General features: G+C 46.0%; 1 protein-coding gene across 1 annotated transcript in view; it reads right to left on the bottom strand.

Moving 5' to 3' along the window:
• The window catches only part of IQCE (IQ motif containing E), an 83,377-nt gene that overhangs the window by 40,065 nt on the left and 15,984 nt on the right, over positions 1 to 27,328 (bottom strand). Inside the window, exons 6-14 of the mRNA XM_040356669.1 lie at positions 24,885 to 25,016; positions 22,687 to 22,757; positions 21,060 to 21,173; positions 14,591 to 14,641; positions 10,739 to 10,809; positions 9,585 to 9,657; positions 3,501 to 3,550; positions 2,396 to 2,559; positions 273 to 328 (exon numbers count right to left, since the gene is read on the bottom strand). Coding sequence (XP_040212603.1) covers positions 273 to 328; positions 2,396 to 2,559; positions 3,501 to 3,550; positions 9,585 to 9,657; positions 10,739 to 10,809; positions 14,591 to 14,641; positions 21,060 to 21,173; positions 22,687 to 22,757; positions 24,885 to 25,016 — 782 coding nt within the window. The remainder of the gene's footprint in view (positions 1 to 272; positions 329 to 2,395; positions 2,560 to 3,500; positions 3,551 to 9,584; positions 9,658 to 10,738; positions 10,810 to 14,590; positions 14,642 to 21,059; positions 21,174 to 22,686; positions 22,758 to 24,884; positions 25,017 to 27,328) is intronic.

Genomic DNA, 27,328 nt, shown 5'->3' with positions numbered 1-27,328 from the left:
TGCTATCCAACATTTCTTGGTGGAAAATCCGACAACAGTCGTCCGATGGAGCGTACAAACGGTCGGATTTTCCCGACAACAGCCTGTCATCACACAATTCCCGTTGGAAAATCTGATCGTGCCTTAAGTGTATGTTATGTGTGGCCCAAGCCAATTCCCCTTATTCCAATGTGGCCCAGGAAGGTCAAAAGTTTGGACACCCCTGCAGCATTACAGAGGTTGTTTTTGATGGGTGTTTGAAAAGTTGTGAAATGCTAGATTTTAAATCTCACCTTTTCCAGCTCTGAGATCTTCCTCACCAACCTCTGTTTGCTCCATTCGTTGTACCCTAAGCAGAAAATACATATCTGAGTAAAATATATGGACAACATGGCTTCAGAGAATGACGTAGCCAAGACAGCACACTGCTGTGAACACAATACGTTCAAATTATCTAACAAAATATTGCAGTGCATACTAGCACATTATGATACAAACCTGAAGGGGGGACATTTACAAAAAAAAAATAAAAAATCTTCGTACAGTTTGCTACCACCTTAATACATCATTAAATGTATTTTTAAATTCAAGCAGTATAAGTACCTGGAGTTGACAGGGTATCAGCTACTGTAGGGCAGGGCTGGGGTATACGAAGAAGAAGCAGCACAAGCAGCCAATTATTTCATGTGCTGACAAGGAGCATGCCGATAGGAGTAAAAGCAGAGTGTCAGAAAGGAGCTCATCATTGTGCTGCTTCTCCTTTCATTGTCCAGTCAGAGGCTGGGGTGGGTCCAGGATGACCTGGGCTCTGAGAAAGTGGCTTGTATGATGCTGGCTATCAGAGTGAAGACATCTAGCAGCTTAAAATATATAGTGAGAAAAATCTCTGAATTTAACGTGACAACTGCAGCAAATGCTGGTCTTTTAATTAAATGTTTTAATTGACTATCATTTATCTTGTTATTTTTGGCTGAAGTTCTGCTTTATTTATTTTTTAACCACTTCCCGCCCGGTCAATAGTCAATTGACGTCCGGGAAGTAGTTGTGAAATCCTGACTGGACGTCTATTAACGTCCAGCAGGATTACATGCCGGCGCGCGCCCCTGACACCCTGCATCTCTGATCTCAGTAAAGAACCTCCGGCGGAGGCTCTTTATCACGTGATCAGTCGTGTCCAACCACGGATGATCACGATGTAAACAGGAAGAGCCGTCTGACAGACACGAGTAGAGGAGAGCCGATCGGCAGCTCTCCTGACAGGGGGGGTTCGCGCTGATTGTTTATCAGAGCAGCCCCCCCTCGGATGCAAACACTGGACCACCAGGGAGTGCCCCCCCGGTGCTCAATAGAGCAAAAATAGGCACAAAAAACCCCCAAAAAAACAATACATTTTTTTTTAACACAATCGATGCCAATCAGTGCCCACAAATAGGCACTGACTGGCAACATGGGCACTGACTGAAATGATGCCCAGCAATAGCATCAGTGCCACCCCTCAGTGTCCATCAGTGCCACCCAGTGTCCATCAGTGCCACCTCTTAGTGCCCATCTATGCCCAGTGCCCACCCATAAGTACCCATCAGTGCCACCCATGAGTGCCCATCAGTGCTGCCTATGAGTGCCCATCAGTGCCGCCTACGAGTGCCCATCAGTGCCGCCTACGAGTGCCCATCAGTGCCGCCTACGAGTGCCCATCAGTGCCGCCTACGAGTGCCCATCAGTGCCGCCTACGAGTGCCCATCAGTGCCGCCTACGAGTGCCCATCAGTGCCGCCTACGAGTGCCCATCAGTGCCGTCTATGAATGCCCATCAGTGCCGTCTATGAATGCCCATCAGTGCCACCTATGAATGCCCATCAGTGCAGCATACCAGCGCCGCCTATCAGTGCCCATCAGTGCCGCCTATCGGTGCCCATCAGTGCCACCCCATCGGTGCCCATAATTGAAGAAGAAAACTTACTTATTTCCAAAAAAAATATTAACAGAAAAAAAATTAAAACTTTATTTTTTTCAAAAATTTCGGTCTTTTTTTAGTTGTTATGCAAAAAATGAAAAATCGCAAAGGTGATCAAATACCACCAAAATAAAGCTCTATTTGTGGGAACAAAATGATAAAAATGTCATTTGGGTACAGTGTTGCATGACTGCGCAATTGTCATTCAAATTGCGACAGCGCTGAAAGCTGAAAATTGGCTTGGGCAGGAAGGTGCATAAGTGCCTGGTATGGAAGTGGTTAAATATAGCTAAAGCTTCATTAATGAATACAGAGCTGCTTTAATGTGTCTTTTATATCTGTGTGGAGTTCAGCTTTAGGCACATCAGTAAACATTTTACCTCTGAATTCTGTGGAAAAAAAAAAATATAATACAAAAATAATCAACTTCAGAACCATTGATCAGAAAAAATGCTGCACTCACCTTTTGTTCTGGTGGAGGTAGGTGATTGGGCCATGGCTCTGTCCAGGTCCGCTTTCAGACTCTTGTTCTCCTCCTGCAGTTCCTTCACCTGTTTGGAGAGTTTGAGTAGAGCCATATTCATGGCCTTTTGTCTCTTCTGGGACTCTCGAGTCTCTGCAGGAGGTCTGTCATAAATCAATAAAGTCAGAGTCCTACCTTAACAAATGCTATGGAATTTGACAGGAAATATTTAAACAAGCTGAAGTTAGAAGCCGATTGGCTACTATGCACAGCTACACTGATTCTGACACAGATTCTGTGTGCTCTAGTTTTAGTAAGTCTCCCCATAAAGCACGGTTGGTTTCAGTCCACTTTTTATTATAGAAGAAGAATCATGATATCATACTCAAGCTCTAGAGTAAGTGCACTAGCAGTGCACAGTATATTTGCCTTTAGTAAATCAACCCCATAGTGTAAATAGATGGATGACAGTCAAGGCCGGGGCAAACAGAAAACAATTGTTTTCTATGAGCCCTGTTTGCACCCCAATGCAGCCCGACATGCTGCATTTGTCACAACACAGCAATGTAACACACCGTGCTCCTCATAGGTGTGTGCAGCCTATTGCATTAAGGTGTGCATACCACAACTCAAAAACACACTACTGATCACTCACCATGTTCATTCAGAAAGGGAAGGGGCTGATAAATACATATTTACCAGCCCCTTCCCTCCCTAATTCTAAAACATCTCCGCAGCAACAGGCAGGAGAGGAGGGAAGCCAGAGGGTGCTGCAAAAGGAATATGTGGGGAGCCAGGCCGGTAGGGGGAATCTGTGCTGCACAGAATGATTAGGTGCACCCTATGGTGCTGCTGTGTGGTGGCTGACTGGCTTCTTGTGGTGCAGCATCCTCCTCAAACAGTTCGAGCTCTGCTGTACAAGGACTGCTAGAATACTTATACCAAGGCAAATGCAGGTACTTACATTACACTGCTTTTAATGAAAAAATTGATTTAATGATGTATTAATAATTACAGAGCTACATTGATTTCGATATTTTATATTTGCCTGGAGTTTAGCATTAAAGTATAGCAAAATACAACACAACATCTATAGCTGACTTACTTTTTTTCTTGCGTCTCTGCTTTAGCCAACAATAGCTGTAGTCGCTGAATCTATAGTATAGAAGAGAACACATTTTTCAATGTAATTAATTGTTTACACCTCCAGCCAGCAGGGGAGCTGTAGATTTTAGGCAAACCACAAGTACTGCAATTATACAATCCAAAAATGTTGTTATACACAGGGCCGGCCTTAGGTGTTCAGGCGCCCTGTGCGAGCTAATCTTGTGGCGCCCCCCCCCCATCTTCACCCCTTGCCCCTGGTCACCTAAACATACACAAAGAGGCTGTCCGGGGCCCCTCTATCCTCTGCCGGGAGCCTGGGGAGTGACAATGAGGAGGAAGAGGTGAGGCAAGAGTCAGCGGAGCCCTTAGGTGGCAGTGCGCCCTAGGAGGCTGCCTTCCTAATCCGCTTAGTGGTAGCGCCGACCGCCCGGCCCTGCTGCGACTCACATTTTGCGAGCTGCGATGGCCGCACGGCGCCCCTGTTGCCCATGGCGCCCTGTGCAGCCGCACAGCTCGCACACCCCAAAGGCCGGCCCTGGTTATACACGTTAATGGCACACAGTAAAATAATTATTATGTAATTTTAAAAGAACATTTTTTAAATGTTCCATCGTTATTTTTTTTATAAACAATGTGTTGTCAAACAGGTCAGGAAAGATCTTTGAGGATCCTAACTTTACCATGATTACCCATTTCTGTGTTGTAAATACATTAAAGGATAAGTGCACCCCCCCCCCTAAATTACAGCACCCCTATGTACCAATGTAGTATTAATGTACTTCTATTGGACACAGAGGTAAGAGCCATGTAGGGTAAAATGAAAGCTTTTTATATTTCTGCAAAAGAAGTCCATTAATGCTATATTGGTACTGTACATAGGGGAGCTGGAATTTAGGGGGAAATTAAAAAAAAAGGCAAACTTATCCTTTAAATTACAAGCTCCATTTGAAAAAATGGCACATCTTCCCCCTTTTGTGACCATTCTAGCGCTTATCAGACTGACCTGCTCTCACTGCTGCTGGGATTTCTGGCTGGTCACCAGGGATGATGGGAGTTATGTAATGGATGGATCTCGGTTAAAGGGTTAGGTCACTTTTACAAAAAAAAAAAAAAAAAACTGCCTATGTAGAGAAATAAAATAAAAAATAAAAGAAATAAAAAATGCAGCTTTGACCAAAGTTGGATAATGCCCTTGCTATAGGTGTAGGACATTTAGGTACCTCCCAAAGCCTGGCGAAAAATTCTCACATCCCGCCTGCCTTGTTGCTAGGGCATTGCTAAGACACTCATTAACTCAAGAGTGAGCTTTCAAATCCCAGCACATGTGTGATCAACTATCTCCTCCACTGCAGCATTGCTGAGCTTGGAGCTACTGTGACAGGGAGTAGAAAGTGTTGGAGGAGGGCTGCGGGGATGCAGGGGTGAGCAGTGTTGGAGGAGGGCGGGGGGTGCAGGGGTGAGGAGTGGTGGGGGATGCAGGGGTGAGCAGTGTTGGAGAAGGGCTGGGGGAATGCAGGGGGTGAGCAGGAGGAGGGCTGGGGGATGCAGGGGTGAGCAGTGTTGGAGAAGGGCTGGGGGGATGCAGGGGGTGAGCAGGAGGAGGGCTGGGGGAATGCAGGGGTGAGCAGTGTTGGAGGAGGGCTGGGGGGGATGCAGGGGTGAGCAGTGTTGGAGGAGGGCTGGGGGGATGCAGGGGTGAGCAGTGTTGGAGGAGGGCTGGGGGGATGCAGGGGTGAGCAGTGTTGGAGGAGGGCTGGGGGGATGCAGGGGTGAGCAGGAGGAGGGCTGGGGGAATGCAGGGGTGAGCAGTGTTGGAGGAGGGCTGGGGGGATGCAGGGGTGAGCAGTGTTGGAGGAGGGCTGGGGGATGCAGGGGTGAGCAGTGTTGGAGGAGGGCTGGGGGGATGCAGGGGTGAGCAGTGTTGGAGGAGGGCTGGGGGGGATGCAGGGGTGAGCAGTGTTGGAGGAGGGCTGGGGGGGATGCAGGGGTGAGCAGTGTTGGAGGAGGGCTGGGGGGGATGCAGGGGTGAGCAGTGTTGAAGGAGGGCTGGGGGGATGCAGGGGTGAGCAGTGTTGAAGGAGGGCTGGGGGGATGCAGGGGTGAGCAGTGTTGGAGGAGGGCTGGGGGGATGCAGGGGTGAGCAGTGTTGGAGGAGGGCTGGGGGGATGCAGGGGTGAGCAGTGTTGGAGGAGGGCTGGGGGAATGCAGGGGGTGAGCAGGAGGAGGGCTGGGGGATGCAGGGGTGAGCAGTGTTGGAGGAGGGCTGGGGGAATGCAGGGGTGAGCAGTGTTGGAGGAGGGCTGGGGGAATGCAGGGGTGAGCAGTGTTGGAGGAGGGCTGGGGGAATGCAGGGGTGAGCAGTGTTGGAGGAGGGCTGGGGGGATGCAGGGGTGAGCAGTGTTGGAGGAGGGCTGGGGGGATGCAAGGGTGAGCAGTGTTGGGAAGAGGATGGCAGGGGCTGGCAGCATTGGAAGTAGATTACCAGCTTCCAACACTGCTAACCCCTGCCGCCTTTTTCAAACACTGCCCACCCATGCACGCTTTGCAAGCCTCTTCCAACACTGCTGATCCCTGCAACCATTTTCCAATTCTTGTTACCTCTCCATCCTCATCAACCCTCTAACACTGCTCATGCCTGCATTCCCTGCCACCCTCTTCCAACACTGTTCACCTATGCATCCCCTGTAAAATACCTACAACACTGCTTTCCCTTACATTCCCTGCCACCCTTTTCCAACACTGCTCACCACTGCATTCTTTGCAACCCTCATCCAATGCTGCTCCCCTTTGCATCCCCTGCCAGCCTCTTCCAATGCAGTTTATCGCTGCATCCCTTGCCAAAAAAATCAAAACCGACCCAGTACAAAAGTAAAGTGAACAAATGCGTCTACCTTCCGCAGTAGGAAACCCTAAATGGTGACCCTTCCAAGTGCCTGGATCATCTGCTGGATGGATGTGGGTTCTCAGCGTGCATCCATCCACCGGATGATCCATCCATCCACCGGATGATCCATCCATCGAGGCGCTTGGAAAGGTCACCATCCAGGGATTCCTACCGTGGGATGTAAATGCATTTGTACACTTTACTTTTGTAAGCGCATTGGATTTTAATCTACTAATTTTTTTTGAATACACAGTATTGCACCATGGGCCTGTGCACTCTGTTCCTTTCTTATGTCTTCACAGCCATCAGTATCCCGCTGATTAAGGAGCTGCAAGGCGGTGTGCACAGAGAGAAATATACAATTAACCCCTTATGGAGGACCGATTGACCAAGTAGTTGGCTTACCTGTTGTGGACATTTTGAACTTTAGCACAAGGACTGAAATTATTCTATACCTTGTTCTACACCGAGGATCAAGGCTGGTGCGAATTGTGGTGGCAGAAATTCTCAGATTCCTGCTGTGGCTCTCAGCGGCTAGGTGCAGCCGTTGGCCTTTTTCATTCTAATGACAGGTCACCGGCAGCTGTAGCTATTTGCGGCTCTCTGCACATCCAACATTACCTGTGGTGATCACTGCGGGATGCACACAAAGGGGCAGATCCACAGACAGAGTACTTTCCGCGTCGGGTATGCAAATTAGCCATTTCCAATGATCCGCGATTTCTCTTACGTCGATTTCCGACGATCCTCGCATTCTCTTACGTCGGCTTTTTCCGGCATATAGTTAAAGCTGCTATTTTGCGGCGTATAGTTAGACTTGCCATGTTAAGTATGGCCTTCGTTCCCGCGTCAAAATTTGAATTTTTTTTTTTTTTTGCGTAAGTCGTCCCTGAATCGGGATGGACGTAATTCACGTCCAAGTTAAAAAAATGATGTCGTTGCGACGTCATTTAGCGCAATGCACGGCGGGAAATTTAGAAACGGAGCAAGCGCAGTTCATTCGGCGCGGGGACGCGCTTCATTTAAATGAAACACGCCCCCTAATCGCCGATTTAAATTCCGCCGCCATAGATACACTACGCCGCTGTAACTTATGGCGCAAATTCTTCCAGGATTCGAACTGGCCAAAAGTAAGTTACAGCGGCGTAGCGTATCTCCGATACGCTGCGTCCATCTATTTCTATGTGGATCTGCCCCAAAGTGTGTGCAACAGATCTCCGCAGGTAATCGCTGGCTGTGCAGAGAGCAGCAAAGACCTGTGACCTGTCATAATAAGGAATGGGGCCAGTGGCTTCACCTAGCCGCTGAAAGCTGCAGCAGGAATCAGAGGATCGCTGCCGCTAAAATTTGCATCGTCCTTATTCGCTGGTGTGAATGTATTCTAACATGCCACAATGGAACAATCATGCTGCGTACACACGACCGTTTTTAATGTCATGGAAAAACGAAGTGTGATTCTTGTCAAGCCTGCCTTGCATACACACGACCGTGAAAAAAAAATGTTCTAGCAAAGCGCGGTGACTTACAACACGTAAGACGGCACTATAAAGGGGAAGTTCCATTCGGATGGCGCCACCCTTGGGGCTGCTTTTGCTGATTTTGTGTTAGTAAAAGTTTGGTGAGAGACGATTCGCGCTTTTCAATCTGTTAGAGCGTGACGAATGTGCTATCTCCATTACAAACGCTAGTTTTACCAGGACAAGCGCTCCAGTCTCATAACTTGCTTCTAAGCATGCGCATTTTTTTCCCCGTCGGTAAAGCCTACACACGACCGTTTTTCACAACGTGAAAAACGACGACGTGAAAAACGATGCGAAAAATTAGAGCATGTTCTAAATTTTTAATGCCCATTTTTCACGTCATGAAAAATGCTCTGGAGCCTACACACGGTCGTTTTTAATGACCAATTTAAAAAATTGCATTTTTCACGTCATGAAAAACGGTCGTGTGTACGCGGCATCAGATGTGAAGGACCTCAAACTTTACCTAATGAAAAGGCATCACTGCTATTAGGCCACTCCATTGTCAGCTAAATCAGGCATCAGCCTTGGTTCACATTGATGCGATTTGGCATGAAATGTGACATGTCAAATCGCATTGCCAAATCGGCAGCAATTGCCGGCAGCGTTTCCGAATCAGTGCAACGCTGCATTTGAAGCACCGCACCTATTCTCAGAAGTCGTTTCTGTACTACTTTTGGCGATTTCGGGGTGCAATTTCTATTGACATCTGTGCAGAAACCCACACGGAGGTCTCTAAAATCGCCTCCCAAATTCGGGACTGACATGCAGGAATGAAAACGTGCGAGTTCAGCTGAACACACAAAAAACATATAAATGATGATGATAATAATAATGTCAAATATTTGAAACTGTGTACAGTTAGAGAATGGTCACAGTATCAGTAGGGGCCCTTTCACACTGGTGCGTTTTTGCCGCTTTTTCGCGGTAAAAATAGCGCTATTAAAACGCTCCCCATGCCCCTCTCCATTGAAATGAATTAAAAACGCGGTAAAATCGCGGTGATTTAACCGCGATTTTAATGCTCCGTGTTTACCGTGTTTTTACAGTGGTTTTTAATTCATTTCAATGGAGGGGGCATGGGAAGCGTTTTATGAGCGTTTTAATAGTGCTATTTTTACCGCAAAAACGCACCAGTGTGAAAGGGCCCTAAGGGAAATACACTTCTCAGACAGCTGTTGTATTAGTATGACTGCGGTGGATCACTGGATTATCTTTTTTTTTTTTTTTTTATTATTTATCACCAAAAAGCCAGTCCGCGAGGACCGTCATCATACAAACAAAACATTTGAAACAGAAAAACCCTGTGTCGGGTAAGTAACAAAAAGCCGTACAGTCACATATACAGGCAATGCCATCCTACAGCACATGAGTTAGAGACCGTATTATTACGCTGTTTCATTGTGACCCAGTAACCGAGTCCCTACGAGCCGGCTTCCCGACCCATTTTCCGTGTTCTGGAATAGAATAGAGGAGAAAAAGATAGAAGAAGAGAAAAGAGCACTGGAAGGGGGAGGGGGGGTGTTCCGCACGAGCAGGACTAGCCCAGAAAGCGCCCCTAGGGGCGTATCGAAGTTTTCGGTTCCCGTTTGGATCATTGGATTATAAACTGTTCAGGGATGGAGATTGAGGTGAATGGATCACTTTTCTCTATCACTACTGCACATTCACAACCTACCTCTTCATAGTAGGTCTCCATGGCTATTCTCATCTCTTCCACACTAGTTGTTTTAAGTTCTGTCTGCAATTTGCTGCACAAAAAAAAACATTAATTATACACAAGCTAAAGTTTATATACAAGTATAGGACAGCAACATCTGAACTCCAGGCATAATCTTTATTGCATACTTGCATGGGTCCAGCTTGGACCATTGTAAATATATCTCGTATCTGGGGAGGGGGGAGGGGGGACTGGGAAAGCTGAAAATCACTGTAGTAGTTTCTGCCACTACAGCCATAGCCACGATTTTCTGGGTCCTGTGTCAGTGCCTTGAATACGCGGCATTCTCTGATTGGAGGTGGAGATTGCAACATCACGTCCCCTCCTCTCCACCTTGTCCAATCAGAGAATAGGGAAAGGGAGTCACCGCTCCAGGTGGGTCTACTAAGCAATCAAGAACCTCTCAGGAAACCAAGGTGCCCGGCGATGCACTAGGCAAATGGTAGCAACTTCAAAAGGAAGGACAGCCGCACTCCAAAAAAAACTCTCGAGTTGTCTTTATTTGTAAAATCAATAGAAAATGCACCACAGAAAAACAGCAAAAAATGGGAAAAGAATAGCCTACGCGTTTCACACTGTCTCAGTGTTAAAGTGGAGGTTCACCCGGAAATGTACATTTTTAACATTAGATTCATGCTCATTTTGTCAAGGGGAATCGGGTAGTATTATGTCCCCTATTTTGTAGGCGCTATAACTTTTTTTTACCAAAAATATGTAGAAGAATACTTATCGGCCTAAACTGAGAATTTTTTTTTTTTTTTTTTTTTAAATGGGATATTTATTACAGCAAAAAGTAAAAAATATTGTGTTTTTTTCAAAATTGACGCTCTTTATTTGTTTATAGCCCAAAAAATAAAAACCGCACAGGCGATCAAATACCACCAAAAGAAAGCTCTATTTGTGGGGAAAAAAGGACGTCAATTTTTTTTGAGAGCCACGTCGCCCGACCGCGCAATTGTCAGTTAAAGTGACGCAGTGCCGGAAGCTGAAATTTCGCCTGGGCAGGAAGGGGGTATATGTGCCCAGTAAGCAAGTGGTTAATAAATTAATCCATTGTAGAAATAACAGTTTTTAGAATAACGGTGAAAAACTAAAGAAATTATTTTAAATACCTGAGAGTATTATCTTTCTCCTTACATTGCTTCTCGAGCTTCAGAATCTTCTGTTTGAGGTTATTTACCAGCTGTAATGGGAATAATAATCAAAGAAGACATATAACACACAGACGTTTTGCCAGTAGCCTTATTAGACCAGAGGGCTAAGTTTACATTTTCTGTATATGCAAGTCCCTCTTTTATGTCATTAAAGGAAAAGCACAGCCAAAGCTTGTTTGGCTGTATTTCTCTTATGGATCACAAGAGTGCAGTTCATTCTACCCTCCTGTGACCCTTTATCAGCAGACACCCCGCTGTCGGCTGATGTCACAGACCTGTGGTTCAGGCTCGGGAATGATCACGACCATATGATTGGGATCCGCCCACATACCTGGTCCGGCACCTGGCTCAGCGGGCCACCGAGAGCCTGAGCCGGATGCTCCCACCCCCTCCACAGCCCAGCACTCCAGTGAGTGCTGGAGGAGGCAGAGCAGAGAGTCGGTGACTGACAATCAACAGCTCTCTGCTTAGGGAGCTTGGTGTTTGATCACTCAGTTCTCAGTCTTAGAGTTAGCAGCGGACAGATTCAGCATTGGAGCGATGCTGCATCTCCACCTAGGTAAGTAAAAATAGGATTTTTGTACTCACCGTAAAATCCATTTCTCCGAGTTCATGGACGAACACAGCAGCCTTTGACCTTAGGGTTATATCCGCTTTCTCCTGGAAGGAAGCGGATATAACCCTAAGGTCAAAGGCTGCTGTGTCCGTCCAACCCCCCCCCCCCCCCCCAAAAAAAAAAAATATAATATCCATACTTCTTTTTTAATAATAAACAGAAGCCTCTAAGCCCCCCTTGTATAAACTAAAGCCATGGCAAAAGATCCCATGCTCTCTGACTACCAGGAGCACTGTGGATATTTCAAATCATTAGATACTTTAAAAAAAATCGATTCTTTTTCAGACACAGCCTGTCTGGCAGACTTGCAGTGAGATAAGAGAATCAGCAGACACAGACACAATCACAGTGCATCACTGCTAAGCAGAAAGGAGGGGCTGCACATGCAACATGTAAATATGTCTGCTCTGTCATAAATAGATAATTATCAACTACAGTGGAATCCTTTTTGCTGCCAGGTGAAAGTGATAACCACTACACCACTGTGCAAGGCAATTTTATAACGAAACCTGTTAAAGTCTGCAAAAGACTTGAGACTGGGGCAGAGGTTCACCTTGCAGCAGGACAACTACCCTAAACATACATCCAGAGCTACAATGGAATGGTTTAGATCAAATCATATTCTTGTGTTAGAATGGCCCAGTCAAAGTCCAGACCCAAATCCAATTGAGAATCTGTGGCAAGACTTAAAAATTGCTGTTCACAGACACTCTCTATCCGATCTGAGCTTGAGATTGTTGCTCATTCTTCTTTGCAAACTATGTCACTCTCTAGATGTGCAAAGCTGGTAGAGACATCCCCAAAAAGACTTGCAGCTGTAATTCAATGAAAGGGGTTCTACAAAGTATTGATTTAGGGGGGCTGAATACAAATACACGCCACACTTTTCAGATATTTGTAAAAAAAATATTAAACCGTTTATCATTTTCTTTCCACTTCACAATTGTGTGCCACTTTGTGTTGGTCTATCACATAAAATACCAATAAAATACATTTACGTTTTTGGTTGTAACATGACAAAATGTAGAACATTTCAAAGGGGTATGAATACTTTTTCAAGGCACTGTATATTTCTGAGCAACTATTTTCAAGGATGAAGCATACAAAGTGGGAAATTAGAACCAAAATATCTGAAGAGCACCTTGAGAATTTCTACCAAATCCGTTGAACCAGATATTGATGCGTAAAGCCCTGTACACACGATCGGATATCTGATCTAATCTAATGCGATGGATTTTTTCGTTGGATATCCGATGAAGCTGACTTTCATCAGTCTTGCCTACACACCATCGGTCAAAAATCCGATCGTGTCCAAACGCGGTGACGTACAACACTACGACGTGCTGAGAAAAATGAAGTTTAATGCTTCTGAGCATGCGTCGACTTGATTCTGAGCATGCGTGGATTTTTGACCAATGGACTTCCACACAGACGATCATTTTTTTCTATCGTTTTTTTTATCCATAGGAAAATTTTAAAACATGTTCTATTTTTTTTCACCGATGAAAAACAAACCTATGGGGCCCACACACGATCGGTTTGTCCGATGAAAACAGTCCACCGGCGCGTTTTCATCAGACAAACCGATCGTGTGTACAGGGCTCGAGTTTACCAAACACAGTATCAAATGTGGCTATCGTTTTATACTGCGCTCTTTTATTTTTTTTTAAGTTTTATTACTCAGATATGTACATTATCTATATCAGTGATCGTTAAGTTGTGATCTGCCCGACTTTTTCTGCTTATCGGCTATCCTTATTGTTAGTGTATTTTATGAGACAATTTCTCCTCTTCCAATGTGGCCCAGGAAGGTTAAAAGGTTGCACAACATTGCATTAACCACTTGCCTACCAAGCACTTTTACCCCCTTCCTGCCCAGGCCAATTTTCAGCTTTCAGCGCTTTCGCACTTTGAATGACAATGGCACAGTCATGCAACACTGTACCCAAACAACATTTTTATCATTTTTTTTTTCACACAAATAGAGTTTTCCTTTTAGTGGTATTTAATCACCACTGGGTTTTTAATTTTTTTGCTAAATAAACGAAGACTAAAAATTTTGAATGATAAAAAAATAAAAAATAAATACAGTTTCATAGGCGTCACTGATGGACAGCACTGGTTGGCACTGCACTGATGATCAGTGCCCTGATTATCTGGGTAGATGTCCCTTTTACACAAGCAGGTTATCGGCTCTCTTTTCTCCTCCTCACGCTGTCAGCGTGAGAAAAGGAGTGCCGATAACTGGCTTCTGTTTCTGTGATTGGACACAGCTGATCACGTGGTAAAGAGCAGCCAATTGGCTCTGTACCTCAATCCGTAACCAGCCGTGTCCGGAGGACACTACGACTACAGACGGGCCACCCGTGCCTCACATTAGGTGCACGGTGGCGCGATCACGAGACACCATCATATGATGGTTTCCCAGAACTAGCCGGCCGCGCTGTACAAGTCATTCTATAGCACAGGTGTCAAACACAAGGCCCGCGGGCCGAATCCGGCCCCCCAGGCCATTTCATGTGGCCCTCGCACCTCTTCTGCAGCTGCAGCCCTCCTCTGGTCCTCTTCCAGACCCTCTGCTTTCAAGCAATGCATCCAGCTTCTTCCCAGCAGTGGCATAAGGAAAGGGGGTACACTGTGATGTAAAGGAGAGTGGGGGACTCAACTTCTGATGGTGGGGACGGCTCCTGAGATCTAATGTAAGGGGAGTGGATGCGCTGGACATCTAATCTTACAGATATAAGCGGCCCTTTTGAGGGCAATTATAATGCTAATGCGGCCCACAGTGAAATTGAGTTTGACACCCCTGTTCTATAGCGTGGTTGGCAAGTGGTTAATGTATAATAATAGAATTATATTAAAGCGGGACTGAAGGGTTAATAATACTTCTTCTGAGTGTCAGTCTTCCGGCCTCTTCATTGGCCAGCGCAGGATGACGTCACTCCTGCACAAGCGCAGGAGGCAGTCACCCTGGCACTCAGAGACCGGCCTGATGCTGTAAGCTGAACTGTGCACGTGCAGCTCAGTTTGCAATGCCAGGGAAGACAGCGAACATGCGTTTGTTTTTTTACAGTGAAACTTCAGTTCCACTTTAGATTTCTTTCATGTTCATCATGTTTAAAAGATGGAACATCCCTAAAAACAGAGTCCTTTGCAGTCCTTGAAAGTACATTGATCACCAAAATTTCACTCACCAAACTGTTGTCACTTCTTTTATCCACCAGACTCCGCGTAAATTCCGAGCTCTGCAGGAATAAGAAGATATAGTTTAGAGTCTATAAGGTACGTGAGAGGCTCAGGATTGGTAGGGGCTGATACAACACACATGGGGCTCAGGCTGTAAATCACCAGAGGTGGCTCAGGCACTGCTAAGTTGCAATTTAAAACATAAAAACCTCAGGGCCACCACTGAAAAACCTCTGCAGACTGCATTCTGATATAGTGCAGAGCAAAACAAAGAGGGCAGGTCACGAAAGGCTCTTGTACACGTTGTACACTATGGCCCAGATTCTCGTAGATCAGGCGTATATCTCTGCGGCGGCGTAACGCATGTCATTTACGTTACGCCGCCGCAAGTTTTTCATGCAAGTTCTTTATTCACAAAGCACTTGCGTGTAAAGTTGCGGCGGCGTAGCGTAAATCACACGGCGTAAGGCCGCGTAATTCAAATTCGGCGGGTAGGGGGCGTGTTTCATTTAAATGAAGCGCGTCCCCGCGCCGAACGAACTGCGCATGCCCCGTCCGTAAAAAATCCCAGGGTGCATTGCTCCAAATGACGTCGCAAGTACGTCATTGTTTTCGACGTGAACGGAAATGGCGTCCAGCCCCATTCACGGACGACTTACGCAAACGACGTAACTTTTCAAATTTCGACACGGGAACGACGGCCATACTTAACATTGGTTGTGCCTTATATAGCAGGGGCAACTTTACGCCGGGAAAAGCCTAACGTAAACGTCATAACTTTACTGCGTCGGCCGTGCGTATGTTCGGGAATTCGCGTATCTAGCTAATTTGCATACTCGACGGGGAAAACGACCGAAGCGCCACCTAGCGGGCAAAAAAAAAAATTGCAGTTAAGATCCGACGGCATAAGAGCCTTACGCCTGTCGGATATAATGGATATCTATGCGTAACTGATTCTAAGAATCTTTGAGAACCTGGGCCTATATGACTAAAGGTTTGTGGACACCTGACCATCACTGAGAGAGCTGACAAACTCCCCCTGTCTTTCTTCCGGGTTTGCGAGCTCCGGCGCTGTGATTGGCCAGAGCCGAATTGACGTCATTCAGTTCCAGCAGCTCTGATGTATTGGCAAGGTATCCTGGACCTTCAGAGTGCATGCGCCAGTGATGTCACTGGCTGCATGCAGGGCGAATATCTCCTAAATGGTTCATTATAGGCTTACCTGTAGGTAAAAATTACCAATCAAGGTTTTACAACGGCTTTAAGGAGATTCACCCCATTTGTCCTGTTTACCATTATCAATGCTAGTGAAAGTAAAAGAAAATAGCAAATTTTGGGTTGTCCCTAGAAAAGTAATAGAGGGGAAATCTTCTAACAGGGACACTAGTTCTGGAGACCTTGGGGTCCCCGAGGAATTCCCTTAATTTGCAGGGATTTCCTCTCACTCACTGTTTGGCTATGGGACAGGAAGTGAAAAAAAAAATTTCTTCATTGGGACAAAGATGGCGAAAAAAAATCTGACAGGGGTTATAACCCTCCCTTGCGCTATCCAAAATGAAAAAAAAGTTTTGCCTATAGTATCAACTTTAATAAAGGGTTGCTGCTACTTCTCTGCCTACAAACAGCATATTCTCATTTGGAAAGCTTTTGTACCTGATTTAAGAGATTATCTGTAGGAATCGGTGCACATTGAGCAAAAAGAGCATACACAAGACCAACACCAGCAGATGACATGGCTCCCCAAATCATCAGACTGTGGAAAATGTTGCATTTCATTTGAAAATCAAGGGCCCAGAGTCTGGAGAGGCACAGAACCCAAGTTGCATGAGGTTCAGTGTGAAGTTTCCACAGTCAGTGATGATTTGGGGAACCATGTCATCTTCTGGTGTTGGTCCACTGTGTTTTATCAAGTCCAAAGTCAGTGCAGTCATCTACTAGGGAAGTCCAGAGCACTTCATGCTTCCCTCTGCTGACCAGATATATGGAGAAGCTGATTTCATTTTCCAGCAGGACTTGGCACCTGCCCACACCTCCAAAAATACCAATACCTGGATAAATGATCAGGGCTCAAGTCCTGCGGGAACGGAGTTCCTGCACTTTTTTCACAGCAGGAACTCCGTTCCCTTTGCAGGACTAGAGCAGGCGAGAGCAGCCGAGCCGCCCGAACCAATCCTTCACTAATCGGCGATGCCCAGCTCGAGTCACTGTCAGGGGCAGGCGAACCTTAGTAATCCTTTATGTTACTGGCCCCTTCCTGTATATGGATTCATCGGGTAGTGTGCGGGTATTCCGTCACTTCCCCGATGCTGCAATGTCTCCTGGGAGCTTTTGTCATTGTTCCCAGGAGACATTGCGGAGGTCTGCCGCGAGTTATTGCGGGATTTAGAAAAAAAAAAAAAAAAAAACACATGCGGTTTAGTAATTATGCATATGAGTGTATCATTTTTTGGTGGGGGAGTGGATCTTGGGAGGGAGTTCCCACACTTTTTTCCCCAAGACTTGACCCCTGTAAATGATCATGGTATCACTGTGCTTAATTGGTCAGCAAACTCGCCTGACCTAAACCCCATAGAGAATCTGTGGAGTATTGTCAAGAGGAAGATAAGAGACACCAGACCCAATAATGCAGATGAGCTAAAGGCTGCCATCAAAGACACCTGGACTTCCGTAACCCCTCAGCAGTACCACAGGTTGATCGACTCCATGCCACACTGCCTTAAGGCAGCAATTCATGCAACAACAAAAACCCAGACCAAGTATTGAGTGCATACTATACTGTACATAGACATACTTTTCAGTAAGCCAACATTTGTGTATTAAAAATCCTTCTTTTATTGGTATTATGTAATATTCCAGTTTTCTGAGATACTCAATTTTGGGTTTTCATTAGCTGTAAGCCATAATCATCAAAATTAAAAGAAAGAAAAGCTTGAAATAGATCACTCTGTGTGTAACACATAAACCGTATAAAATATATGAGTTTCATTTTTTTAATTGAATTACTGAAATAAATTAGCTTTTTGATGATATTCTTATTTTATGAGATGCACCTGTATGTGCATTAAAGGTGAAACAGAATGAATTAATCTGATACTCATGATTCATTCATTATTCCTCCATTCATAAATAATTATGACCGCCACTCCCATTCCTCTTTCTTAAGAGGAAGGGGAGGGATGACCTATGTAAACAATAACATGTGATTGTTGTGAAGACCAATCACATGGTACCCAGTCCCTTGGATTGGCTGGCTCTGTGTGATGAGCAGGTGGAATAGCGGCATGATGGCGATCTATCCATTGCCGCTTATAAACCACGCTAGGTAAAATTAGGGCTTTCAATCCGCTGTTTAAAGACATTCCCTAGTAGAAAATCATTTAATACTTTTTTTTTTGGACCTGCCTTTTTACACGGGGACACATTTATGTCACGACAGAAAATGTTCTTTCTCAAACTGTTATTATGAGGTTTGAAGTGCCTAACTGTCTAAAATTACTTTTTATGCTGCAACATTACCAGTACCCTTTACTGGGAACACCTCAATGATTTGGAGGAGTGTCCACGTACAATTGGCTATACAGTGTAGGTGTCAACGTCAGGTGTCCATAAACTTATAACCATATAATGTACATTGCCTATTTTAGTGGCAGAAGTAAAGAACACCAAACAAATTCTAGGCTGTCATGGTCAGGGAAGACATCACACCGTTATGTCTCAAAGCCCATTCAGCCTTAAGGGCTAAGTTCATCTTTAAAAAAAAAAAAAAAGAATAAAAAAAATTATATATATATATATATATATATATATATATATATATCCACTTCCATACCAGGCACTTACACACCTTCCTGCCCAAGGCAATATTCAGCTTTCAGCACTGTCGCACTTTGAATGACAATTGCACGGCCATGCTACACTGTACCCAAACAATTTTTTTATCATTTTGTTCCAACAAATAGAGCTTTCTTTTGGTGGTATTTGATCACCTCTGCGATTTTTTTTTTGCGCAACAACTAAAAAAAATACCGACAATTTTGAAAAAAATTAAGTTTTTATTTTTTTCTGTTAATTTTTTGGGTAAATAAGTACGTTTTCTACTTCGATCACAGGCACCGGGGAGGCGGCACTGATGGGCACCGGTGAGGCGGCACTGATAGGTGGCGCTGGTATGCAGCACTGATGGGCACTCATAGGCCGCACTGATGGGCACTCATAGGCCGCACTGATGGGTGGCACTGATGGGTACTGGGCACTCATGGGCACTGAGGGGTGGCACTGATGGACACTGAGGGGTGGCACTGATGGACACTGAGGGGTGGCACTGATGGAATTGCTGGGCATCACTTGTTTTTCCAAAGTGCCAGTCCCATGTTGCCAGTCAGTGCCCCATGGGCACTGATTGGCATCTATTCTCTTTTTTTTTACTGCCCTTGTGGGCTTTCCAGTGTGGGCTTTCCTGGAGGTCCAGTGTGGGCATCCGAGGGGGGGCTGCGCTGATTAACAATCAGCGTGAACCCCCCCTGTCAGGAGAGCAGCCGATCGGCTCTCCTCTACTCGCGTCTGTCAGACGCGAGTGAGGAAGAGCCATCAACGGCTCTTCTTGTTTACATTGTGATTGGACACGGCTGATCACGTGGTAAAGAGCCTCCACCGGAGGCTCTTTACCGAGATCGGAGATGCAGGGTGTCAGACTGACACCCCACATCACCGATCGCCGCGCTGCGTGCCCCCACGGGCGCGCGCCGGCATGTAATCCTGCAGGACATCAATAGACGTCCAGTCAGGATTTCACAACCAATTCCTGGACGTCAATTGTCTATTGACCGGGCGGGAAGTGGATCACACACACTGTACGAACATATTTTTGCAGGGGTGAGAAAATGTCTATTTATTATTTATTTCTCATGAGCCTGCAAAGCATTGCACCTGTGATAAGCAGATCACAGTTGCAATGTCAGGCTCCTGCAGACAATGCCTATAGATTTTTGCCTTTACCTCTGTACAGACTTTCTGTTTGAAAACAGTAAGAAGTAATAATGAACTACAAGATCACCAACGCCATCACAGTTCATTGAGAACTACAAGCCGCCTGTCACAGCACTTTATAGTTAATTCTTTCACAGATCCTTCGAATGAATAATGCGGTTTTGAATAGGGTTGTCCCGATACCACATATGCAGCCATGTCCCTCACATATGCAGCCATGTCCCTCACATATGCAGCCATGTCCCTCTAGCCATGTCCCTCACATATGCAGCCATTTCCCTCACATATGCAGCCATGTCCCTCACATATGCAGCCATGTCCCTCTAGCCATGTCCCTCACATATGCAGCCATGTCCCTCTAGCCATGTCCCTCACATATGCAGCCATGTCCCTCTAGCCATGTACCTCACATATGCAGCCATGTCCCTCTAGCCATGTCCCTCTAGCCATGTCCCTCTAGCCATGTCAATAGAAGCCTTCCCGAAAATGTGCCACTGCGCTGTAGCCATCATGCAGCTAGCGCAGTAGTGAGTTTAAATACAAAGCAGGTTGTCATTGTAAACTGAGAGAATGTTTCTGCTGTGAACTAATTGCTCCACGGTGCCTTAAAATACATGTCCCTCTAGCCATGTCCCTCTAGCCATGTCCCTCTAGCCATGTCCCTCTAGCCATGTCCCTCTAGCCATGTCCCTCTAGCCATGTCCCTCTAGCCATGTCCCTCTAGCCATGTCCCTCTAGCCATGTCCCTCTAGCCATGTCCCTCTAGCCATGTCCCTCTAGCCATGTCCCTCTAGCCATGTCCCTCCAGCCATGTCCCTCCAGCCATGTCCCTCCAGCCATGTCCCTCCAGCCATGTCCCCCATACCTTTGCCGCCGCCGCATGGAGAAAATCACAGCATTCATTTGAATAGCTGTAGTGTTCCCGCGCGTATAGACACTCCCCCTTGCTCGGTATTGGACAGATCACGATCACCCATCCAATCCCGGGCAAGGGGGAGTGTCTATACGCGCGGGAACACTACAGCTATTCAAATGAAAGCTGTGATGTTCCCGCACGGCGTTTAACCCATGCGGCGCCTTTTGATGCGGCGGTGCGATGCGGCGGCAGCGGCGGGGGGGAAGTATTCTATTTAGGTATCGGGGGTACTTGTGCGAGTACGAGTACTCCCGCAAATACTCGGTATCGATACCGATACTGGTATCGGTATCGGGACAACCCTAGTTTTGAAGACGGAGCCCCGCACAGCGTTGCTGTTTACAAATTGTGACAGTGAATGCAGGGAGAAAAAGCCCCACCCACTGGGGGAATTGGGGAGTGCGGGGACTGGTGCATTGTAACATGTTACACCCTAAATACAGGTGTAACATGTTAGTAAAAATGAGCTCATCCTTTATAAAGAGCAGTCCTTCCAGTTCAGTAATGCAGGATTGTAGGCTGGAGACCATATAAAACACCTGACATGGTATATATTTATTTATTTTTTTACTCACTCTGGAGGGGTCCAGCAGCTGTTCGATTTGACGATCTTTTCTATTATTTTCTTCTTCCAGCCTCCGAAGTTTAGTTTTCATGATGTCATTCTCAGATTTATGTGCTTGTACAGACTTAAAATAAATACACAAGCTAAAACGAATGCATGACATAAACACGTAATAATCATGTGCTATGATTTAGTCTTAAAAGCATAAAGAATAGTATACACATTGCGCAAAGGTTAATTTAACGAGTCTATTTACTAAAACTGGAGCGTGCACTATCTGGTTCAGCTCTTCACAGAAACCAATCAGCTTGTATGACACCTTGGTAATGAGACACCATTTTATAGGCTATCAGTTGAGACTGCACCAGCCAATATTAATTTTCACTGGCAAGGGAAGGATTGTGTCCAATTACTGATAGATTTCAGCTGGTGTCTTGCCTTTTTTGCACCTCCCTTAGGGCCCTTTCACACGGGGCGGATCAGTAATGATCCTCCTCCGTGTGTCCGTAACGCTCAGCGGGGATCCTCCGTAAAATCCCAGCTGAGCCGTCGGCTGACAGGGTGGTCCCCGCACACTGTGCAGGGACCGCCCTGTCTTTCCTCCGCTCTCCCCTATGGGGGGGGATCGGATGAACACGAACTGTATGTCCGTGTTCACCCGATCCGCCAAATAGGAATTTCTTCTGTCCGAAAAATCGGAGCTTTGCGGAGGCGGGTGATCACGGGTGTCAGCGGATGGTCATCCGCTGACACCCGCAATCACATAGGGACCAATGTATGCCCCGTTTTCATCCGCAACGGATGGATGAAAATGCGGACATACGGTCCGCACATGTGAAAGGGGCCTAACTTTATGTTGTTTAATACTTTTTCCTGTGTCATTCCAATTTAATTTAATTTCTGAACTGTTTTGGGGTCTTTATATGTATGGATTGTTACTGACATGTGGTGTCTCCGTCCACAATGCTGCCCGCCCTGCTCCTCCAATGGCTGTACATAGCCCAGGGAGGGAGGCGGGCAGAGAGCTGACACGGCAGAAAAACCGGCACTGCTCATATCCCAGGGACATAGGAGGCCACAAATCTCCCCCTCCTCCTCTGTGTATTATCACAGCTGCAGAACCCTGGCTGCGCCGTAGGCGGCTACCTAGATTGCCTAGTGGTAGTGCTGGCCTTGACAGAGCCCTGTCAGTAGATCTGGTTGTTTCTATCAAAGACTACATTCCTTGTGAGAGGGACTTTTGCTCAAAGGACTGGAAAAAAGTTGAGACAGCTATGAGGGTCTGGGAGACCAAGAAAGGGTTTGGGAGGTTGAAAAAGCTGAGTTGGCTAGCGAGTCCATGGGGGCTGGAGGAATTCTGAAAGAATTTTGTTTAACAAAAGTGGGCTCCTAAAAATAGTTTGGACTGACATGGTCTCACTTGACAAACGCATCTACCATGAGAGCTAGCAACCCCCATATCACACCAGCAACAAAAGAATATTAGGTATCATTACCTGGGACTAACGGCTGCAATTTTAAACATCAGAAAATATAAAGACTCTGCAAAAGTTTGAATCTTTCTTTTTTAACCGCACCAGACAGAACAGACACAGTAGATGAATGGACATACTATACTGTATATCATTCCTACGTACCTTCTTCAGATCTAAGATCTCATCGTACATGTCCTCCTTCTCTTTAAAGTCTGGAGTTCCCGGGATGTAACCTGTTAGTTGTTAAAAAAATAAATGAACTCACATTAGTCATTTAGGATGTAGAACATGCAGGCAATTAGGGGGTTACTCTACAAACTAGTTTCAGTTCAATGCCAGCGAGTTTACCTACCCAACTCAATAGCATATGTAACAGCGAGATCTCCTTTCCCATGTTTCCATATACAGACATCTTCTCTTGTCACTTTGGGGGCATCCTCAGCTTGATATACACACACAGGGGCAGATCCACGTACCTGCGCGTAATCTTCCGCCGGGTGCAGCGTATCTAAGATACACTACGCCACCGTAACTTATTTATTTTATTTTGAATCCACAAAAAATTTGCGCCGTAAGTTACGGCGGCGTAGTGTATCTCTGGCGGCGTAAGGGCGCGGAATTCAAATGGATGTAATGGGGGCGTGTTTTATGTAAATACGTTGTGCCCCGTCGTAAACGACGTTTTTTTTTTAACTGCGCATGCGCCGTCCCTGGGGGTATCCCAGTGCGCATGCTCGAAATTTAACTGGAACAAGCCAATGCTTACGACGGTGACGTCATTCTACGCAAATTCCTATTCGCGAACGACTTACGCAAACGACGTAAAAAATTCTAAATTGTACGCGGGAACAACGGCCATACTTAACATTGAGTACGCCACTATATATATATATATATATATATATATATATATATATATACACACACATACACACACACACACACACACACACACACACACACACATAGCAGCTTTAACTATACGCTGTAAAAAGCCGAACGCAAACGACGTAAAAAAAAGCGCCGCCGGACGTACGTTCGTGGATCGCCGTAAATAGCTAATTTGCATACAGCGTACTAAGACAGCGTACTAAGACGTACGCCTGTCGGATCGATCCCAGATGCCGTTGTATCTTGTTTTGTGGATACAAAACAAAGATACGACGCGGGAAATTTAAAATTACGCCGGCGTATCAAGAGATATGCCGGCGTAATGCTTTTGTTGATCTGCCCCACAGATTTTTGTTCCCTTCAGCCAGGACCATCTTAATGCAAGGGCACTCCTGGGCACTGCCCAGGGGCCCCAGGGACATGGGGGGCCCCACAATAATCTCGCATTACATCATACTTGCCAACTGTCCCGGATTTGCTGGGACAGTCATGCTTTTTACTAAACTGTCCCGATATGGTTGTGTCCCGGGAAACGCCCCAGAACCTGTGCCCTCGTGATCCCAGTGTTGTGCCCTCCTGACCCCCCCTGTACTGTGCCCTTCTGCACCCACCCCCCCTGTACTGTGCCCTTTGTGTTGACCAGTCTGATTATGGAATGTTTTCCTTTTGTAAAATCGATTTTATTGAAAGTACTAATGAATATATGTTAATTCTATCAACTATTTATACATTATTTCTTGAAAGTAGGTATGTAAATTTGGGCAAGCTGGTGGGGCCCCAGAGCTTTACCTTGCCATGGGGCACGTGATGCTATTAAGACGGCTCTGCCTTCAGCCAAGCTAAACAGCACAGATGGACAAATTTCCTGTTGCAGCTATTGTATTCTGACAGCCATAGCTGCCAGCTGTCAGAATATCTGAACAGTGACTCTGCACCTGACTGATGCAGGTGCTATTTGACCATCCAGTTCTTTTAATTTTTCAATTGGAGGATGCCAGGTGGGAAGGTGCCGACAGAGCTACCCACGGACCAAATCCATGGCTGAACAAAAGAAAATTCACAGGTTTTTCCCATCCACACTGAACAGCATAGATGGAGAAACTTCCAGTACCAGCTATTGTATTTACCAGCTTAATACCTGAACAGTGACCGCTTTGGAAAAAAAAAAGCAGCCATTGTTCAGCTGAATATTTTTCACTCAGTGCCGACGATTGTTAAAATGACATTCGCTGAGCAAGATGATGCCATAGGGCCACTCACAGCTCAAGAGAGGAACACTTTCCGCCCCAGCAGCCATATCAAACCTTGCTTCCCCGTTCCCTTCACCCAGGGCAGAGTGCGGAGAGTGAAAGAAAAGATAGGATTGGTCACTAATGGGAGCAAAGGCTATTTAAGAGAATCCTACCCCTATGAATAAAGCACACTGTATGCGTTTAAACCTTGTTGCCATATTAAGATTTTATAATCACCATTACTGGAGGAGCGGGAGTATTTAGGCTTCTTCATCCCGAGAGCTTCCTTGAGATACTCCGGTGTACCGCTGCCAGGATTCACCCAAGCCTGCCCGATGTCCGTGTCTGATTTCAAGGGCTGAGTCAGGCCTGTGTGGAGGAAGAACAAGATCCTAAGGAAGTAACAGCAATGGCTGCACAGACAACAAACACTGCTATGTATAAAACCATGCCAACGTTTCCAATTGAAATCATGTAGATCTGATAGATTCAGATTTATGGGAGTCACAATTTTGCAGAAGAGAAGACCTTGGCCCAGATTCACAGAGAGGTGGGCGCACATTACGACGCCTTAACGCAAACGCCGTACGCCACGCCGACGCAGCGCAGAGAGGCAAGCATGGAATTCAGCAAGCCAGTGCTCCCAACGTTGCACCAGCGTGGTGTGGGTTTCAAAGGCGCAGGCCGGCGTAGGTGGAAGTGGGCGTGACCCATGCAAATGAGGCGTGACCCCATGCAAATGATGGGCCGAGCGCCAGACAAGTACGTATAACGAACTGCGCATGCGCCGTGACATGGACGCATCCCCCTGCGCCTGCTCACAACCACGTCGGAACAACTGCCTAAGATACGCCGGATCACTGCCTACACCATGAACGTAACCTACGCTCAGCCAGACACACTTCCAACGTAAAATACACCGGCTTGTGTTCCCTGGTGCAGACCTTTGCATGTCTGCTGCTGGGTTGCACCTCCTTTATAGGGCATAACTTTACGCCGGACGTACAACTTACGGGCACCTTTCGTAGCCTGCGTCGGGCGCACGCAGGTTCGTGAATCGCTGTATTTCCCTCATTTGCATGTTTGAATGGCTAATCAATGGGAGCGGCACCATGCTCCCAGCCTAAATGTGCGCCCACTCTACGCCGGCGTAAGCAAGATACGTTGGCGGGGTGTAGCCTGGTTTTAGGCTCATATCTGTTTGTGGGTCTTGCGCACAGATACGACGGCGCACATTTGTACTTACGTCTGCGTAACTTGTTATACGTCGGCGTAAGTGCTTTGTGAATCCGGGCCCTTGTGTCCATTTTTCTATTGTAGTCATACTAACCTTTAACAAATTCCAAACTATCTGAATGCTTTTTTTTTTTTATGCAGTTGCAGACATCATTCAGATATCTTCTTTTTCTGCCGGCGATTCCCTGTCATGTAAAAACAATCATAGTGGTTCAGCCTCTTCATTGTTTTTACAGGTGGCGGAAGGAGACGCCATGCTTCTACTGGCTTGTCCGTGTGATCGGCGAGCTGTAGAATATATTTGCCAGAGGCGACCGATTGCCATAGAGAATACTGCACACCAGAAGGTCCCCGGCAGTCTCTATGACCTTCGGAGGCTGGGCGTGGCGATATGACGTCACGTTTGGCGTCAGCAGATGTAAACACTGCTATTGCCTCAGCTAGGAAGCCGAGATCGTTTTTTTTATTTTTTATTTCAGGCTTTCCAGCCTAGAGAGCAGGTAAGTATAACATGCTTGTTATTTTTAGCATCACTTTAACCAATGACACCAAAAAGATTTCAATTCACTCCCCGGTTATCTTCTACCTTGACTACAGTAACTACCTCCTCACTAGAATGGGATATCCCCCCTTCAGTGCATCATGAATGCTGCTGCCAGACTCATCTACCTTACCAGTTGTTCAGTGTCTGCCACCCCTCTCTGTCAATCCCTCCGCTGGCTTCCGCTCACCCAGCAAATTACATTGAAAAATACTATTTACAAATTACAAAGCCATTTACAACTTGGCCCCCAGCTACATCACTAATCTGGTCTCTAAATACCAACCTAATTGTTCTCTTCATTCCTCCCAAGACCTCCTGCTCTCTAGCTCCCTCGTCAGCTCCTCCCATAATCACCTCCAGGGCATCTCGGCCTCTCCCATCCTCTGGAACTCCTTACCCCAATCTGACAGTCTCTCCTACTCTATCCACTTGTGAGTGATCCCTGAAAGCCCTTCTCTTTAGAGCAGTAAATCAAGCCTTCCTCTCATAACTATACTTTTATTTTCTCCATTAGTCATCCCCCACAGTTATCATCTGACCCTCCCTCCTAGAATGTAAGCTCTAACGAGCAGGGCCCTCTAATTCCTCCTGTATTGAAATGTATTGTAACTGTACTATCTGCCATCATGTTGGAAAGCACTGCACAAACTGCTGGCGCTATATAAATCCTGTATTATAATAAAATAAATGATTGGTTTTGGGTTGGAAGTAGGGCTGCACGATTCTGGTCAAAATGAGAATCGCGATTCTTTTGCTTAGACTAAAGATCACGATTCTCAAAAATTGATTGCCAGAAACACCCCCCCAAATAAATAAACCTGTGATTTATTTGAAAATACGAATATATAAAAAACAGACCAGTGATATGTCTATAATGTTAAAGACCATATAACTCCTTTGA

The sequence above is a fragment of the Rana temporaria genome, chromosome 6, assembly GCF_905171775.1.
Source record: "Rana temporaria chromosome 6, aRanTem1.1, whole genome shotgun sequence".
NCBI lineage: Eukaryota > Metazoa > Chordata > Amphibia > Anura > Ranidae > Rana > Rana temporaria.
Note: the sequence above shows the minus strand (reverse complement) of the source record. Positions and strands in the feature narration are given on the sequence as shown.